Source organism: Patiria miniata, unplaced genomic scaffold (assembly GCF_015706575.1).
Source record: "Patiria miniata isolate m_02_andy unplaced genomic scaffold, ASM1570657v1 HiC_scaffold_3, whole genome shotgun sequence".
Lineage (NCBI taxonomy): Eukaryota > Metazoa > Echinodermata > Asteroidea > Valvatida > Asterinidae > Patiria > Patiria miniata.
The window spans coordinates 17,681,070-17,699,485 of NW_024037069.1; the positions used below are offsets into that span (position 1 = coordinate 17,681,070).

At 41.8% G+C, this 18,416-nt stretch overlaps 1 protein-coding gene and 1 long non-coding RNA gene across 4 annotated transcripts; both read right to left on the reverse strand.

The window, feature by feature from the left end:
* Positions 1-791: 791 nt before the first annotated feature.
* LOC119737229 (deleted in malignant brain tumors 1 protein-like) lies at positions 792-14,169 on the reverse strand. 2 transcript variants are annotated; one of them, XM_038211418.1, is made up of 10 exons: positions 14,128-14,169; positions 13,096-13,224; positions 11,979-12,314; positions 10,397-10,723; positions 9,431-9,754; positions 8,070-8,230; positions 6,823-7,003; positions 5,095-5,442; positions 3,995-4,327; positions 792-2,798 (listed from the first exon to the last, which is right to left on the reverse strand). In XM_038211418.1, exons 2-10 carry the CDS (start codon positions 13,169-13,171, stop codon positions 2,602-2,604), a joined length of 2,283 nt encoding a protein of 760 aa, XP_038067346.1. In that variant the 5' UTR covers positions 13,172-13,224; positions 14,128-14,169; the 3' UTR covers positions 792-2,601. The 2 variants fall into 2 exon arrangements, with proteins under 2 accessions (XP_038067346.1, XP_038067347.1); XM_038211419.1 differs by having other exon boundaries at positions 13,096-13,220; positions 14,128-14,155.
* An 8-nt stretch (positions 14,170-14,177) lies between these two features.
* LOC119737230 lies at positions 14,178-18,164 on the reverse strand. 2 transcript variants are annotated; one of them, XR_005272355.1, is made up of 3 exons: positions 15,353-18,164; positions 14,955-15,116; positions 14,178-14,796 (listed from the first exon to the last, which is right to left on the reverse strand). It is a non-coding gene; the product is annotated as an uncharacterized LOC119737230 (long non-coding RNA). The 2 variants fall into 2 exon arrangements; XR_005272354.1 differs by having other exon boundaries at positions 14,980-15,116; positions 15,353-18,163.
* Positions 18,165-18,416: the final 252 nt, after the last annotated feature.

The following is an 18,416-nucleotide window of genomic DNA, read 5'->3' on the forward strand; positions in this document are numbered from 1 at the left end:
ATCTGGTCTGCATTGTGTAACTCAGACGAACTGATAGTTGTACAATGGAGAAACATTTCCATGCATCAACTAAAGGTTGAAGTCCCTGTTAAGTTGCATGATATTTGTTCATGACTTTGTTCCCAATTCCTGTATCTACTGACCTTACTTCCACTTCGGGGGCTCAACACCCCTCCCCCCCCCACCCCCCTCCAGCCACATTGCCTCAGTCTGAGTGATTGGGAGGGAGGGGGATCACCAAAACCTGAAGTGGAATACTGTATCTTCCGGCTTATGGGAATGGACACACAAACGTAGCATGTCTTTGTGTGCTGCAAGTTGCATCCATGTAAACAGTTTGGGTGTAAACAGCGGCGGGGGCATGGGGGAAACCCCCCCCCCCCAAAAAAAATTGTCGCCTCCAGTCCCCCCCCCACTTGAAATTGGCCTTCCCTTATTGTAACATCCAACCCCCCCCCCCCCCCCCCCCCCATATGGTGAGAACACTGGCTACGCCCGCTAGGTGTAACACGATTGGTGTAACACAATGCACATAATTGAAAACAGGAATATTGGCCTTTAACTGGGCTACAAATGCTTTCTTTTAGATTGTGTGAATTTAAAACAGCACCTCAAATCTCAAATTGAGCAATACCATTTCACAGTTGAAGATTGTGCCTAAAAATCTTGCCATCTACTGCTATAAAACACTAATAGTACACAGTAACATTTACTGAATACATGTAGCACATAGTACAACCAATAATAAATACATACAAAAGATATATATACACAATAAAAAGCAGAAAATATCCAACTTTATACATGTTGGTATTTGAAAGAATTCAAAACCTCAAATGTCTTAATGGTTGAGTTGATTTAGTACAAAACATTTAAAAGGTTATAAACACTTAGAGCGGTGTTTTGAAAATTAGTACCATCCAGTCATATATTTTTCAGATTTTCATTTTAAAATAAGTAGTAAAGTTATTCTACCAACAATGCTGTCACTTGATGAAGTAGGTATTTTTAAATGACCCTGTCAATTTTATTTTTGGTTTTAGCTTTTACTTTAAAGGGTGGTGGTTAAAATTTGCCTTCTTGTCCATTAATCACTCGGTGAAAAATGGGCAATACTGGAATACAGCACGTGCACCACCATATGCATATTGCTGGACTACAATACATGTACTGGTATGTGTATCCACAACTCCACTCTTAGGTATCCCGCGAGCACAAGTGGAACACGGAATGGGACACGACGCACTACATTTTCCGTGTTCCGCGAGCGCGAGCGCGATATGAATTTATCTTAAAGCAAACATGACGCACAGTAAGGATGGAACAAGCATGCTGTAAGCCTACACAAACTTCTCAGCGGTTATCCGTGTTTGCAATACGCGAAGTACGGTATGGACCATGGCCGTGCTACATGGCTATATGTAGCACGGCTTGTTGCCATGGTTCGACCAATTAGGATCGAGGATCCAAGTTAACTTGAAGATAAGTATAAAAATGGGCAAAAGTAATTAACTAAAACTAGTACTTTATGGGCAAGATGTGTTAAATATAACGAATATTCAAACAATTGATCATCAACCTAATATTTGAAATAGCATTTTTCGATTCAATTATTCAAAATATGTGAGCGGTCTCACAGAGATGATGAAAAATGTCCCAGACAATGAAAAATGTCCCGGATAGTGGAATTCCTTATCACACAACATCCGTAATATCAGTTCTCTTGACAACATTAAGCGTAGATTGAAAACTAATGCGTTCTCTCCACAAAATCTGTACCTTATCTTCCGGGGTGGTCCTTAGTCGCGCATTGAAACTTGCGAAAATCGCGCAATAAATCTTGTTATTATTATTGTATAAGTTGTGTGTTTTTGGGGTCAAATGCCACACTTTTGCTGAAATCCACAAAGCACAGCCCTACACATTTTTTTTATCTTAGCCTAATACTCAAGCCCAGGGGCAAAATTTTGTAAAGGCTCTAAGCAAAGAAGAAATTGCTTAGCAAATTATGTTAACATAAGGTAGTACGCGCGCAGTACCGGGCACAGGGACTCTGCAACAATATTGCACCACGTGAGTTTTGAAAACTATTTGTTTTTTTTGTTTCCAGTTAATTTCGGGTTTTTCACAAGATGGCTTAACTGACCGACCTATCCTGAAAATCGCAAAGTCAAATCGGGTTTACACAACATTAGTAGTCTCCAACTATACAACGTCACTGTCACATTAGTTGTACCAAATAAATTCTACGCGCTTCCAAAATGAAGCACCAAATGGGGTGGGGCCAAGGTTTATTGCTAGCGCTAACCTCAATCTTTTCTGCTGGGAGGTCGAGACTTGAGGTATTCATTGAGGTTCACTTCACTGTCGGGACAGATCTGAGGCACCATCTAACTGATAGCAACTCACAGAACCTCAGTCCGACCCTCAAACGTACAAAAAAATATCCAGACCCACGTCATAGTGAATCCTTGATCATATACATACTCCAGAGGAGAATCCATGAGGTCCATGCGACCGTCTGAAAACAAATAGGCACCTCCTGGTCTCACTACCTCATGTGTTTGGCCCACTCCATCCGAGACGCTCTTCCAAACCTCGTCAGTACGCTGTGGAATTGTCTTGCTTGTCCAAGACAGCGTACCTCATTTGTGTAGCTGCAGCGTTCCTTTTTGAGCGCTTCAGAAAGACACAGTAGCTGAGAACCACAAGCAGCACTACTGCGATTATAGAAAGCAGGATGATGATGACTACTGCATACACCGGAGGGCCTGGAGTGGGTGATTTACTCTTGCCGTCTGCAAAGTAGTACAAGACACAAACAACACATTTTGAGAAAAATCATATGGTCATTGCAATGTCTGTGCAATTTTCAATATAAACAAAGCCATGTCTCTACATTGTGGGATAAGCATTATCCTGCAGCAAAAAGTATGAGTATTCGTTCGATATTAGGATGATCACATGTACTGTACATGTACTTGTGTTAAGAGACTGTTCATTGCAGAACAATATTTAAATGAAACGTTTAAATAATTCGGGTGATTCACAATGCAGTGCGCCACCAAGAGTTTGCCACGGAGAGTTCATTTTTCTCAGTACATTGTAGGAGATGGTCGACAAATTCGCAGCACGGACATTTGAAAAGTTAGTTTTCCCGGTCAGTAGTTTCGTAAGCGTATGATTCGAGTATCTGTTTGCCCTTTTGGTGTTTTTTTTGTGAGGCGGCAGAGCGCTATGCCCCTATCTATAACAAATTAGCTCAAGCTGTCTACTGACACTCATTCAAATGGGCCATGTTTTGTCGACCGTAAAGCTGGAAAATGGACTTTCCATGGCAAACTCTTGGTGGCGCACTGCATTGTGAATCACCCGAATTGACCTATCGCCGTTTGCGACTAAGCCACGCCCCTCAGATAAGCCTATGGAATTTTGTACGATAAGCTTTGTTTGTCTCAGATTTTGCGCGTCTATTTGAAAATCATGTAATTGGACAATATTTAGCAAGCTGCGTTGATTCTACTGCGATAGGTTAACAGAGTCGCCCATTCCCAGGTTTTGTAATTCAGGCTATATATGCATATAAAATTTCCTTGGGGTTGTTTTTTTTATCAGAAACCCACAAGGAAGACCACAGTCAGAGGTGTTTTATTGAAGCTAACTTAAAAAAAAAAAACATGAATTTTTTTGGCATCATAAGTAGGACTTAGGTGTCCAATGACAGACTGGTGTTACGACACACAACCAGAAATTAAGCCAAAACCACCGAACCAGAAGTACTTCTCGTGTCATTACAACGTCATCTTGATTAAAGTGATGAATCTGCCCACAGCAGCAAAGCCGAGTTTTGAGAAAATCAAGTTTCATATTTGCGATTGATTTTGACTTTGTGAAATCTGCCCACAGCAGCAAAGCCAAGTTTAGAGAAAATCATGTTTGATATTGTGATTGATTTGGACATTTCAAGGTTACGTTTTCTTTTGATTTTGCTCACCTGCTTGTTTGCACACGACACCAGCTGTTTGATCCTTGTCGCAGACATGTTTGCTACCGTCGTACCACTCAATGTCTGTGCACATATCCACCAGTATCTCCTCACCGGTGCACGTCAGAGCCCACATGCTGACTTGCTCTGCACCGCTACCGTACATTCCAAACCGCTCCACCGGTTCCCCGCTCCTATAGCCCAGCTGGCGGCATATGACCTGCGCTTCGTTTCTGCCGAGTCCTGCCCCGCAGACAGACCCCCACTGACCATGATGGTACACGTCAACTCTTCCGTTGGACGCCTGAGTCCCATTGCTGAGGCGAACAACAACTTCCATGTCTAACGAGTATCAGACGTGAAGAAAAGAAGAAGAGATAAAAAACAGGCTTAAAAATATTCAAACTGGGTCTTCAATGAATGAATAAGGCAGCAAAACCGACAGTTCAAGATATACAGGATGGATAAAAAAAAAAAAACGAAACCGAGATATTATTGCTAATTGGAACAGAAGTAGGGCACGTGTAAATCAAAGGGAGATATCCTCTGTTAGGGTTGAATCTCCTCTTTAAAATGACACCCTGATCATGTCCTTACATTCACAGTTGACTGAGCAGCGACCAATTTTATGAAAGGGTCTATTTAGAGCATTGCGCCACTTTTCATAGTGAAATCTCTCTTTTTTTTTCCACCTGCCTTGATTGGCAACCATAACCTTTCACTCTGTAACAAATGACACAACCAAAACCACTATTTTTTTTTTAATCCACCCTGTACATGGTAATTTGATCGTAATAATCAAGACAACTATTCTTTCACGAAGTTAAAATTAAAATTAAAGCACATCATTATTAGTGATGGTTATCGGACTGGTAAAACATTCTTAGGCCCAATTCACTTCTGAGGGGAGTAAACTTTATAAATATATACTTTTTGCCAGAAAAGGGTTCTTCAAACACAACAACCCTCTCGGCCATCACAGATGCCTATTATATTTCTGGATGGGGAGAGGCAATAAGTGATAAAGTGTCTTGCCCAAGGACACAGGCTTCCCAAGTGTGCAGAATTTTCCAAGTGCTTAAAAAAAAAAAAGCTGGTGCAAAACTCACCACCGCCAATCTTGGATCCATGGCAGGCGACCGCTGCGGATTCTGCGGGCTGACAGTTATGCCAGTCGTGGCGGTACCACTCCAGAGGCCCACACCGGGCGATGTTCTCCTCCGTCCCCAACCGACATTTGACACTGTCTAAGAGGAGCGGTCGGCTCCCGTCGCTGAACTCCTCGGCCGTTGTCAGGTACATGGCGTTGTTGTAACCCAGCTGTCGACAGACCACCGTGGCGGCATTCATGTCAAAGCCCGAGGCGCAGACCGTGCCCCATTGGTTGCTGTAGAACAGTTCCACTTGGCCCTCGCTCTCAACAGCGCCCCCTGTCAGACGCACTTTTACCGACGACACTGCACAGATGCGTAACAAAAAGCAATGATTTTAAAGAACAACAACACATTTGAAGAATCTTACTCGTTTGAGTTTGGACCTAATTGCCAGAACAGGCGTTATATTCGACCCTTAAGAAACAGTAGGAAATTTGTTATGGAGGGGCCACCTACATAGTAAAGGCTTCCATATGTGCAACGCTCTTTTGGGGGTGCAGGCCATTAACCCTCCTGAAGCTTCCAAACGACTTTATTTATACCAACCATGGTTATTGTTAAGGACATCTTTGTCCCAAAATCTACCTGGAGGGTTTTAGTTAATTTAGACGTTCTTTGGCTTTGCTTTCTTGATGTGGTGCTTGATCGCTGTGAAGCCTCCATTCCTGTGAGTACATTTTTTTGTAATAACAGTACAATCACACCTAGCTCTTCTACAGATGGCATTCGTAAGGCTACATGTATGGCAGCTGTCTCAGCCATTACAAATTGAGCTCATTTCTACATTTTAACAAAACCCGGCCTTCAAAACGACCGTTATAATAAATTTTTGCAATTTCGTTCACCAAACCCACCCTGTTTTGACATATGATTCTACTTATTTCATTTTAGGCATTGAGTTGACACTACACATGCAAGCTTAGGCCACCGAAAGGAGTTCCTACGTACAGGATAGCCTAGGAATCAACGGTAACAATGCGAAGACGACAGTGTTATGCATGTGCAGCTTTATTCATTGTGCCAATGTGGCAGTGTTGTAGTCGAGTCGAGCACATCCAAGTCCTCACGACCCCATCACAAGTCCTTCAGTCTCAAGTCAAGTCACAGGCTTTTCAAATAAACGTGTCAAAGGAATTCTCCTGTTATTTTTCACCCCTTGTTTACTTGTGTCAGGAATTCGGGCGATTCACAATGCAGTGCGCCACCAAGAGTTTGTCATGGAGAGTCCATTTTTCAAGTTTACAGACGACAAAACATGGCCCATTTGAATGAGTGTCAGTAGACAAATTGAGCTAATTTGTTATAGATTGGGGCATGGCGTTCTGCCACCTTACAAAAAACACCATATTAATAAAAAGAAAAGGGCAAACAGGTACTCGAATCATACGCTTACGAAACTGCTGACTGGAAAAACGAACAATTTCAAATGTCTCGCGCTGCGAATTTGTCGACCATCTCCCACAATGCACTGGGAAAAATGAACTCTCTGTGGCAAACTCTTGGTGGCGCACTGCATTGTGAATCGCCCGAATTGCGGGTTTAACTATGATCGGACTGGTGATGGACTCGACTGCAGCACTGCAATATGGTGATTCTGGGCTAATAGTGAATACCATAAATGAAGTTCAAGGTGACAAACTTTTCACACACACACACACACAAACAAATCAAGTCATACAGTACCTGTGTCTGGTATTACGTTGATGTCGCACATAACGCCTGCTGTGTGTTGCAATAGGCAATCCGAATGCGTTGGGTACCACACCAATCCTTGGCAATCTTCCAACTTTTTGGATGTTATTTCACACTGCACATTGTCCAGAATGATCAGTTCTGCATCACCGTAGCGGCCTGGTTCCAAGACCTAAACGAACAATTTTTTTTGTAAAGTTTGGTCAGTAAGAAACTAAAAACTTCTGGGATTTATGAAATAATCTTTGTTTAATGCCAGACATTGAATTTTGTACAAAACTACTCACTTAACCAGTTCGCGCCGGGAATATTTTGACAAGAACGGAACGAGGCATGGGATTACTTTTCACTCGACCTCATGCCAGAGGGGTTGAAGCCATCGCCCTCGACAGCACACTCATATTTTTCCGGCCTTGCTCGCTGCGAGCGGGTCGCTGACAGATATTTCCGGCCTCGCTCCCTGCATGTTTATCTGTCATCCGTTCGAATACCGCAAAACATCTGCGTGTATACACGGTGTCCAGCGCCAACTGGTTAATAACTGCATTGTGGGATATGCCATTTTTTAACCCCTCGGGGCGCATAGCACCCTCGGCATGCCCCTCAGGTGTTAAAAATGTCATATTCCACATCACAGCAATGAACAATTGTTAAATGTCGCATATGACAGGAACAAACAAAATAGTGGACCCTGAATTAGAAAAATTACCCAGCTGTACATGTAGGTTTGCTTCTTAATTTTTTTGAACAAAATTAACAGAAGTGCACATGCACATAAATAGGCAGAGTGAAATGAAACACCCGTTTACCGATTTTTGGTTTTCAATTTATCACTTTCTATTTATGCCTTCCTTTATTCAATACAAAGGCCCCCCAAAAAAGTCTCCGGTTTCTGGAATGGAGCTTGCCGGTTTTTTTTTTTTACCCGTTTTTTCTTCTTCAAATGTCGGCTGATGACTATAAAAGGTGCCCGACTAAATTTAGTGCAAATATATGGGAGTCCAGAGAGGCCACATAAAGCTTATACTCGATCCTAACCCCATCTAAAAACATGTTAAAACTGTGCAGCAGCAGGATTCCAGTCAAACCAGTGAGTTTGGCGGTTTTAAGACATCATCTTACGTTGAAAAAAAACCTTTTTCATTTTGGCGACGCGCGCATACCAGAAACCAAATGCCAAATGCAGATATGCCAACAATCATACAAAAGACGAGCAAATTCCACGCCTTCCACCCCACCTTGAGTGCTTTTCGGTAGCCGAGCTGGCGACAGACGACGTCCGCTTCCCGTATGGTAAAGGAATTACTGCAAGCAGTTCCCCACTCCCCATTGTGGTACACCTCCACTTGACCCTCCGAATCCAAAAAGCTGTGAGTCAGGCGGACTCTCACTGAAGGATCTAAGCAAATGTGAAAAAAAACCAAGTGGGAACGTTAGCTTCTAGTACGAGAGTATAAACAACACCACATTAAGAAATGATGCAAAAGAGACAATTTTGGATTCTTTTATTTAAGTTTAAAAAAAAAAATTGACTGGAGAGGGGTTTGAACCTGCGACCACCGGATTATGGTTCCGGTGCTCTACCAACTTAGCTGCCCAGCCTTATGCAAGAGAGCTCAATTTGAGCCGTCTAGCATAGGGCTAGGCAGCTAAGTTAGTACAGCACCAGAACGTCAATCCGGAGGTTGCAGTTTCAAACCCTACCTCAGTCAACAGTCAATTTCTTTGGTCAACGTTAAAATTCTTCTCGGCAACGGGTAACTAGTTTTAATTGACACAAGTTCAGTGCGGGTTGAAAATGTGTTCGGAAGGGGTAAATTGCTTGGCCGCTGGTATTGGTTGCTTGCAGCATTTTTGACAACTGCTCAGGCAAACAATGCACACGATTCAATGTTGTTTTCACAGGTTGAACGCACATTTTTGTACATGTGGACAGACACACAGAGATTCCTCGAATTATAGTAAAAAAACATGAGGAAGAAAAGTGTGCCATTGTTTATTTAGCCATCGTTGATAATGGAATAGCCCCCCAGTGAAGTACCCATTGTTGATAATGGAATAGCCCCCCAGTGAAGGTCAGCTAGCTCTATGCACGCACACACAGGCCAAATCTTTTATAAGAGACTAATGGGGATAATTTGCAGCTTTTTCGAGAACCGCTCATCCAAACAACTTTCTACTTGACACTGCACATTCTGGTGTCCTGAGCAATACACCTGCCAATTTTCAACTTCATACAGCGCCCGGTTCTAGAGATAATCGAAGTACAGACAGACAGACACACAGAGATTTCCGGAATTATAGTTAGATTAGGCTGCTAAGGCCCCGTCCAAATTACGTGGCTAGGGTCGGCAGTAACACAAAATGTCTAAGGCAGGTGGCTTCAACTTTCCCAAGGCACATGTAAAATTGCAAGCCTTAGTCAAATAATTCGGAAACGGCACTTGGTAAACTTAGGAATAATAAAACTTTCATTTTTGGAGTACAAAGCCATACAGAACGCACATGCAAAGAGCGTTCAGGCATGGAAGGGTCCCAGTACTGGCACACCAAACCGTCACTCTTAATTTCACAATCGGATTCGTTTATAACAATATACCTTCTGGTATGTTGCATTTCACCCCGGCATCCTCACGGTGATGGCAACCCGCTGTAGATGGGTACCAGCGTGGCATGTCGCAGTCCATGATCGAGGTTTCCCAACCATGACAATTCACGTCGGACTGCAGTATGGCACCCTGACCCTGGCCGTAAGTCCTCCCGGTTGAGATGGCCGGCCCGTAGCCCAGCTGACGACAGACAACGCGGGCGTCCTCTATGCCCCAGCCATCGTCACATATCGTACCCCACTCGCCGTTGTAGTACAGCTCCACTCGCCCCTCGTATTGCGACGGGCCGTCGACAAGTCGAATGCCAGTTTCATCTGGATTGGGGGGGAAATTTCATCAGAGATTTGTCTCGTGGTTAAAATATATCCACCAAGTTATTCAAATTCTGGAGAAGCTTGATAATACTATAACTAATTGGGTATTCCAACTGTGCAAGATTTAACTATAGCAGGTTGTAGACTATTCGGGATAAACATCAAACTCAACAAAATGAAGTCGTATTGGTTCTTTGTGGTACTTTCTGCAATTAACCAAGTTTAAGGTCAGCAGCAACCTTTGATACATCTTAAGACATCTTTATCCAAAATGGCTTCTGACCTGAACTAATGCATTAACCCTAATCGCCCTGAATTCTTCAAAATCCTCTTTGCCAAAGTGGAGGAATTTGGAAGATTGAGGTTACATGGCAAAAGTGTGTTACTGATTGTGTAGGATGCACTTTGTCAAGGTCTTGGGCCGGACCTTTTGTTGTTTTTGCTCAGCCATGCGTAAATATAGGCCTGGATTATGCTTGAAATCTTCCGAACTGCTCCAGGATGTCACTGGCCAAAAAAAAAGCCTCAACATATTGACAGTCATTGGCGCAGGATTTTGCAGGATTCAGGGAGTTTGTTTTCCCCAATGCAACTGGTCTCTATCACTGGCAAGCGCAAGGCGGAAACTAAACAGACACGTACTTGATGTTTTGCAGATGACCCCGACATCATAGTAATGGTCACAATTATGACGGTACCATCCCTCGTGACGGCAGTCGCCCAGTTTCTCCTCGTGCCCGTCGCAATCCACAAACGACAACAGGATGGATCCGTAGCCGTGACCGAACGGCTCCATGTAACCCTTGACGGCCACTGCGGATGCGTATCCCAGCTGGCGACACACCACGTGGCCGTCGGTGAGCGACCAGCTGTTCAGTCCACAGATGGTCCCCCACTCGCCATTGTAGTAGATCTCGACCCGGCCTGAGTTGGGAGTGGTTCCGTTGATAAGGCGGACTGCCATGGACTCTGGTATTATGAAACCACCAAAAAAACTTGCAATAATCATTTGCGTTCAACCAGCTTTAGCTCACTTGTGGGCAAGTGTGGTCTAGCGGTAGGGCACAGGATTCATGATCGTGAGATTGTGGGTTCGAGCCCGGCCGCCATGGCCATGCGTGTTGTGCCCTTGAGTAAGGCGCTTTACCTCAATTACTCCTCTCAACCCAGGTGTTATATGGGTACCGGCAGTACACAATGCTGGGAAGGTAACAGACTCGCTGAGGAGGTGTGGCGATCCCCCCACAGCAGCATTTCATGGACTCGAGCCTGGCCCAATCGCTTTGAAAGAGAGATGGGCACTCCGTTCCTGTGAACACCTCCTTAACCTTTACCTTTAGTACTAAAGGGATCAAGGGGGATCCTCCTCCAATCATAGTTTATTTTTATATATCATGTTTTAGATATCATAGCAGTGTGATGGCTTTTCATGCCAAACCTTTATGACTTCCTAATGTCTTACGGATGTTTTGAGACAGCATTCATAACAACCAGACCTAACATGCACGCAAAGTGTCAAATTTCACACTCTTCACATACATGTATTTTTCACACTCTTCCAAAACATGAATATCATCTACACAAAATATGCAAGAGTGTTAAATTCACTCGAGGAAGCCCATTTAGCATCTTCTAATAGACCTAGAGTTTTCTATGTTATTTGAATTTATCCACAATGAATGCACAAAAGGCTTACTTTTGCCTATCCTAGCAAGCAATAGAAAACCATTGGCCGGTAACTTCACCTTAAAGATAGAGTACATCATTTGTCATTTGTGCATTTTTTTTCGTTTGAAGCAACAAAAGTGCTCCAAACCTAAAGAAGGGTGCTTAACATCTAAACTGATGAAGTTTTACGTGAATGCTATATATTCCGAGAATACAGTATTCTAGGATCTCAATTTCAATTCGAAAGTTGCCGAGTCCCGAACAAGTTCTCTTTCAGCCGATTGCAGCTATGCGATGTCACACACTGTACCGACGAATTATAGCAAATGACACATCTTTGGAAATGACCTTCTTTTATTGTTTTCTTCAAAACGACAGCATGCCAGAAAGAATAATTTAACAGAAAGTTAAGTGCCATTTCCATCTTTAAACCAAGTAAGCTTTTCATCAATGATTTTGTCAGTTACCTTTTGGATAGCTGCAAATGATGTACTCTACCCTTAATGCGAAAGGTGTATTTACTGGGTTCTTTTCCCCTTTTTTCCCCTAACTTTACCTGGTGCATTTGGCAGGTCATTTTGATGGCAAGCAACAGCCGCCCTATACGTCTCCGGCCCAAGACTATCACTTGCGTTCCTTCTGTGACTACAGTTCATAAGTGTCAGCTCGTCTCCCGTACAGGAAACTAGTTCGCTCCACACCGGGTACGCGCTGGCCTTGTCTTTGTAGTTGGCATCAGGGGAGACCAGGTCCCCACAGCCGAGCTGACGGCACACCACACGCCCCTCCGCCTCGCCCCAGTGGGTGCGGTAGAGGTTCATCCATTCCCCCTGGTAAACTTGGACCTGTCCACTGCAACGTGTCGCGCCTCCTACTAACCTCACTGAGGCATCTGAAAGCAGTTCAAGAAAAAGCGTATTTAGGACAACTGATTGTCCATTTCAATAAAGTCTGCATCGTACAGCATAAGACAAAAATCAACTATGCAAGAAAGGGAATAAATGTAGTATCCAGACACCACTTCGGCGGTTGTGTACAAAGTCTACGGAGAGTCAAGAACATTTTCTAAGTATTTCCTAACAAAATTAGAAAAGTCTGTCAGTCCCAGATTCATGTTTGTTCAACATTTTTGCAATGCCTGACCTTCGTTGAGATGATATATGAAGAAAAAAGTGGCGTCAGATTGCAACATTCTTTCCCAAGAAAGTCCATGTACCAATGAAAATGACTTCAACTTTTCTGTCAAAACTTTTTGCTCATACATGGAAATTAGGTACTGGGTAAGGTTCAGTTTGGTGTTTTCGTCGGGTTACTTTTGTCTATGGAACAGACTGATATACATGCAGATTATGCAAATCAACACTGCATCTTGACCTCCAGATTCTGGCCATTCAGTGGACGTCTTCAATTGTGTCTTCGGTGACCTGATGTTGTATGAAAAAACATGGCAGCTATTGACCAATCAACAACTTTGGTCGCATTTCTGCTCTAAATGATGTCACAACTTCTAAAAGGGGTCTCCGACTGGCTGGCGCGTGGGGTCGCATAAAATTCGCATGGATATATCAGACATTTGTAGGGTGGCTCTGCACACGTTAATGTCTAGATCCTCAGAAATTAAACGGATTACATGCACAAAACTGTACTCCTTTTCAAAACAAAAGCCAACTTACCAGGCAGTGTTTTGCTTGTGAATGATTCTTGAAAGGTAAGTGTCAGTAACACAGTTGCTATGAAAATGAGATGCATCGCTACAAATGGTCCCAATGACCGACGCTCCGCTTGAAAGCTGAGAAGACTGTCTGCAACGAGGAAACAATGCGAAATTTCTCCATCAAGCCAACAAATGACGACAAGGATGGTGGTGATTTGTTTTTGGAGTTGTAGCCGAGTGGTTCAGGGATTTAAAGTCATTTGTGGGTTACAGGGAAGATACAACATTTGCAAACATCACAAAACAAAATGATCAAATTATCACAAAATATGGATTTTTAGGAATTGACAGTCTAACGCTAACGGGACTGAACGGGAAATTTCACTTTTCATCAGGATCGTAAGTATAACTTCAGTACAACCATCTAAGTCATCGATGTCTACTTGTAGCTCAGGTGGCGTATCTAGTAATTTATGGGCCAAATTTGAGGGTGAAATCTGATGTTTTTGTTGGGCAATGTTGGGTTTTTGGGTCAATGACAGAATTGTGTTGCTCGGCATATAAGGATTTGCTTGGACCCCACTATCGCCTAGCTTGAGTAACTCCAGCTGACATGCTCATATTCATTCACATGTAGCATGTGAATGAATATGAGCATGTCAGCTGGAGTTACTCAAGCTAACTATCGCCAGACCATGTCCGAATGTTAAAAAGGCGATAAGTTGGATCCAAGTTACTCGGACTATTTAGGCCAATGTAATGAGCCAAGAAAGCTGGAAATTGCAAGCTATACAGTAAAGTAATAAAGTCTTTGTCTCTAGGCCCACCATCAATTGTACCATGGAGGAAGATCTTATTCCTCCATGATTGTACTGACTGTTTTGTTACTCGGTCATTGTCGGTACAAATAACAACAAAATGATCAAAGACAAGCAAGAAGTTAGCCAAAATCCTCATTCGAACAATTAACATTTATACAAGAAGATAAATGTAACTATACTTCTCATTCTGACAGTAACTTTAACCAGTTTACACCAAAAAAATACCTTACGTTTTAATTACTTGGAACAATAGAGCAAGGAACGATCTAGACCGTAGACGGCCACAATCTAAACAATGCTGCGGGGACTGCTGAAGAATGTTGTGCTCCGCAAACGCAGGTACGCAGTGCAATATTTTTGCAGAAGAAACACAATAGTATAGTCAGGTAGCAATGTAAACCGGTTTGCCCAACAATCGAATAGTCTAGTTCCCATCGCGCGATTACTCCATTGATCTCCATACATTACTCCACTAGTACTACACTGAGAGTGTGTGTACGTGTAGATCAATGGATATATCCCCCACACGCGTTTATTACATGTACATGTACATGTACGTGGAGGCCTGCCAGTGGTATAGCAGTTTCGAACGGCACTGAAATAAATTATCATCTCTCATGATATACAATTATTTCGATTACATTCTTTGAAACAAATTTCAGGGATTCCTAATGAAACACTATCAAACCCAAATCCACTTGATGCCATGTTTTCCTACCCCATTGAATACCCATCTGAATTATCTTTTTGTGCGCGGGGCGTCCATTTAGAAACGGACTTGGGAACTTTTCAGGAGCTACTGTAAAACTCAGTCGAGTGATGCTAAAATTCGTGTCCTTGCCTTTGTGAACAACTGCACTCCGTTATCGTCTCTGCTGCTTACATGAAACAAGAGGAATCTGCAAAGATAACAGAAATAGGCCCTTTTTATTATATTACATTTCACATTCGAAGCACAACCAACTATCGGTGAAAAGATTGTCATAAAAAGTTCGATATGCCACTTCCCGAAGACTAAGACAAAAATAGAAAATGAATAAATGAAAAATAGGCCTACATCTAAATCCCTTTTGCTAAATTACATCAAGAATTGGTGAAGACTTGCTCTGCAACTCATCAGTCCTTCCGTCGGTCCTCCTCCGTGCTTCCGGTTCCTTGGGATTCAGAAGTCGTATCTTCGTCCGGAATGACATCTCATCTTGCAGACCGTCGATCATCTCTGCCAGAAGATTAGAAGGAACACATGTAAGAAAATGTGTGCGGGACAATAATGCGCCTGTTGCTCTTCTTTTGTGAAGTTGTTAAGTGATTATTAATTTCACATTAAATTTATTTTCCTCTAGATTTATCGTATTAAAAAAAAATAAGGTATCATTAATCGCAGACAAAATAATCAGAACAATTTAAACCACCCTAAGACATTGTTCGAAAGGAAAATAACATTAATATTTTTACCTGGGAAATCAGTAATGGGATGCCCGGCAAGCAGGGTCTTCAGTCATCCGGTGTTCCTCCTCCCTGCTTCCGGTTCCTCCGTATCAGCAGCTCCTGGCATGAGCACTCTGGCTTGCCGGTCCTCCTAATCTAATTGCAAGTTGCTGAAAATAAAAGAAGTCTTCCTAGCGGAGCTAGGTTTTGTAAATACAATGTACAGTGGATTCCTGATCAAATTTGTGACCAGTGCTGTGGTATAAAGAGAAGGAAACGTAATAGTAGTCCTTACCTGACCACTATAAAGATACAACCATAGAGGAAAAAAGGGAAACTTAATTTAGGTCTACGCTACTTAGATCTCTAAGCCTACTTGGATGCAAAGTATCTTACATACAGACAGTGAAAATAATCCAATTAGTGGCCCTTACCTGACCACTGTAATTGATTCAACCGTTGAGAAAGAAAACTTAGTCAAATAGATAATTTGGCCTACTGCTCACGAGGATGATATTCCAGTTTGCGCAAAGCAACGCGCATCCACTGACGCGCAATGCGGTTCAAAGGGAAACAACATTCACATTGCCGACCAGCTGTGATCGGACTTATCAGAATTCAAATGTACCATCAATCAAATCCTCCACTGGTGTTGTGGTTGTTAAATTAATTCATGCACATTGTTTCATCCTGTAAATTCAGGCTATACACTTTACAGAGCGATTACAAGGTGTATCCGACGCTACAGGTGTCATTACACCTGTATTACACCTGATTTACAATAAACAAAATTGACACAATGGCCCTAACACAAAAGGCAATTATCGATCTTTGCCAATCGGATATTATGGAAGAACAAATCACAAACAATACTTCATGTCCATAAGACACATTTCGACAAGGATCAGAGACTATTTCATGTCACAAAATAATCGTGGAGTCGTTGAAACCATCATTCTGATTACGTTTCACGACCGCTACATATGTTTCGATGTATCTGTAAGATCTGCACATGGCCCTATAGTATACATGTAGAGTTTTTTTTAACAATAGATCTCCAAGAAAATTTTTGTCACATGGACAAATAGTAAATTCTTAAACATGGCCCTATAGAGTATTCACTCCATTAACTACGGTGAAGTTACAACAGTTGAGGAATATACAGAGTATACAAGAAAACTTAGATCCAACATTTGAGCTTTTTTTAAGCTTCAAAATGGCTATGGATATTTAACACATATGACCCTAGAGTATATTACACGACGATTCGCACTCAAGACGGGATGAATGCACAAGCAGGTTTTAAGAAAATTGCAGAAATTTCTACAGAACGGAGGAATAGAAGATCTCTACACTACTTCACATGGCCCTAAATAATTTCGCATAATAAATTGGAAAGATCTTTTTACAAAAACAAAGTAAGACATGTTCACATGGCCCTGGAATCCTGTAAATAATCTGTCACATATAAGTACAGAAGATAACGCAAGAAAAATTGGGTTTGGCAGAAATATCTTCAAAACGGCAATGACAGTTTTGTACACATGGCCCTAGGATTTTTTTCACAATGACAATCAATATGGAACGACGAGAAAATGTATGATAGACGCGACTAGAATTTCAAAAAGTTTGATTCGTACACATGGCCCTAAATATCTAACACGAATTGTTACAAACGGAAAAAATATTCCGTACAAACATTGACCCTACTACAGCTCACAATCATTGTCTTTAAATGTCAAGCAGTAGACATGATTAAACAAAAAATGTACAGATGGTGCAAATTGGAAGAGAAACAGAACGATTTACTACACATGGCCCCATCATGATTTCGACATAAAAATCCTTCCTAGATAGCAGGGGCTGCAGTTGGCCCAATCATACACATGCATGGCCCAATCATAATTTCACATGGCCCTATCAATTATTCTGCAGACACTCGTAGTTGTGTACATATTTCGTTCTTGTACGTTACTTGTACTCTTTTAACTTTGTTGGCACTTGAGCTCGAACATGAACTTGGTTCGCACTTGAACTCAAACACGAACTCGTAATCAACGAACGATACATTTGTTGGTTTAATATACCTGCAGGTCGATATACACCGTCTTATTTTCTTCCTATACACTAATCGGTCAAATGATTGACAAATGCTTGACGAGAATTAATGATTGACGCTAACTTTGTTCGCACTCGAACTCAACACGAACTCGTAAATAGTGAACGAACGATACATTTTTTGTTTTAATCAATAAACGCAGGTTCATCGTCTTATTTTCTTCCGATACACAAATCGGTCAAATGATTGACAAATGCTTGACAAGATCTAATGATTGACGCTAACTTTGATCGCACTCGAACTCAATGCGAACTCGTTAATCGTGAACGAACGATATATTTGTTGTTTTAATCAATAAACGCAGGTTCATGTCTTATTTTCTTCCGATACACAAATCGGTCAAATGATTGACAAATGCTTGACAAGATCTAATGATTGACGCTAACTTTGTTCGCGCTCAAACTCAACACGAACTCACTCGTAATCGTTAACGAACGATACATTTGCTGTTTTAATATACCCGCAAGTCGATATCCATCGCCTACTCTTATCGAACAAAATGATTGACAGTTAGGGTGTTTTTTTTTTTCGATTTCTCTTTTACGCTTCTAGAATTTCTCCTCATTGATTTATTTTTCCTTTGAAGATTTTTGCCTCTTAATTGTATACGTTTATCTTTTTTGAAAGACGTTTTCAATCAAACCGAGAGCGCGCTAGTGCTCATTTCGAATACGTGATTATTTTTGGAATCATACATTACTGACACCCAAAAACGTTGGCATTAAGAAACAAATTATTTCATCCAAGAGGCGGGATTTTTATTCCTTTCCCATCAGGTGCTTGGTAAGATTGTGTCTGTTGAACTAGTAATCGTGCGGAGAGGTTCCTTGGAAAATATAATTATTATCTTTAACTCTCTTTGTCTTCTCTACAAAACATAATCTCTTACTGGTTTTACAACTTTATACATTAATAATTCTATACTGAATTAATTTGTTGGCAATGTAGCACCCATCAAGGTTGTTATATTTC

Bases quoted from the DNA above. Each gene is read 5' to 3' on its own strand.
- LOC119737229 (XM_038211418.1), bottom strand. From the start codon at position 13,171: ATGCATCTCATTTTCATAGCAACTGTGTTACTGACACTTACCTTTCAA. The intron at 10,724-11,978 runs GTAAAGTTAGGG...TCATAATACCAG, and splicing joins TGACCTGCCAAATGCACCAG to AGTCCATGGCAGTCCGCCTT. The intron at 7,004-8,069 runs GTGGGGTGGAAG...TTGTTCGTTTAG, and splicing joins GCTACCGAAAAGCACTCAAG to GTCTTGGAACCAGGCCGCTA.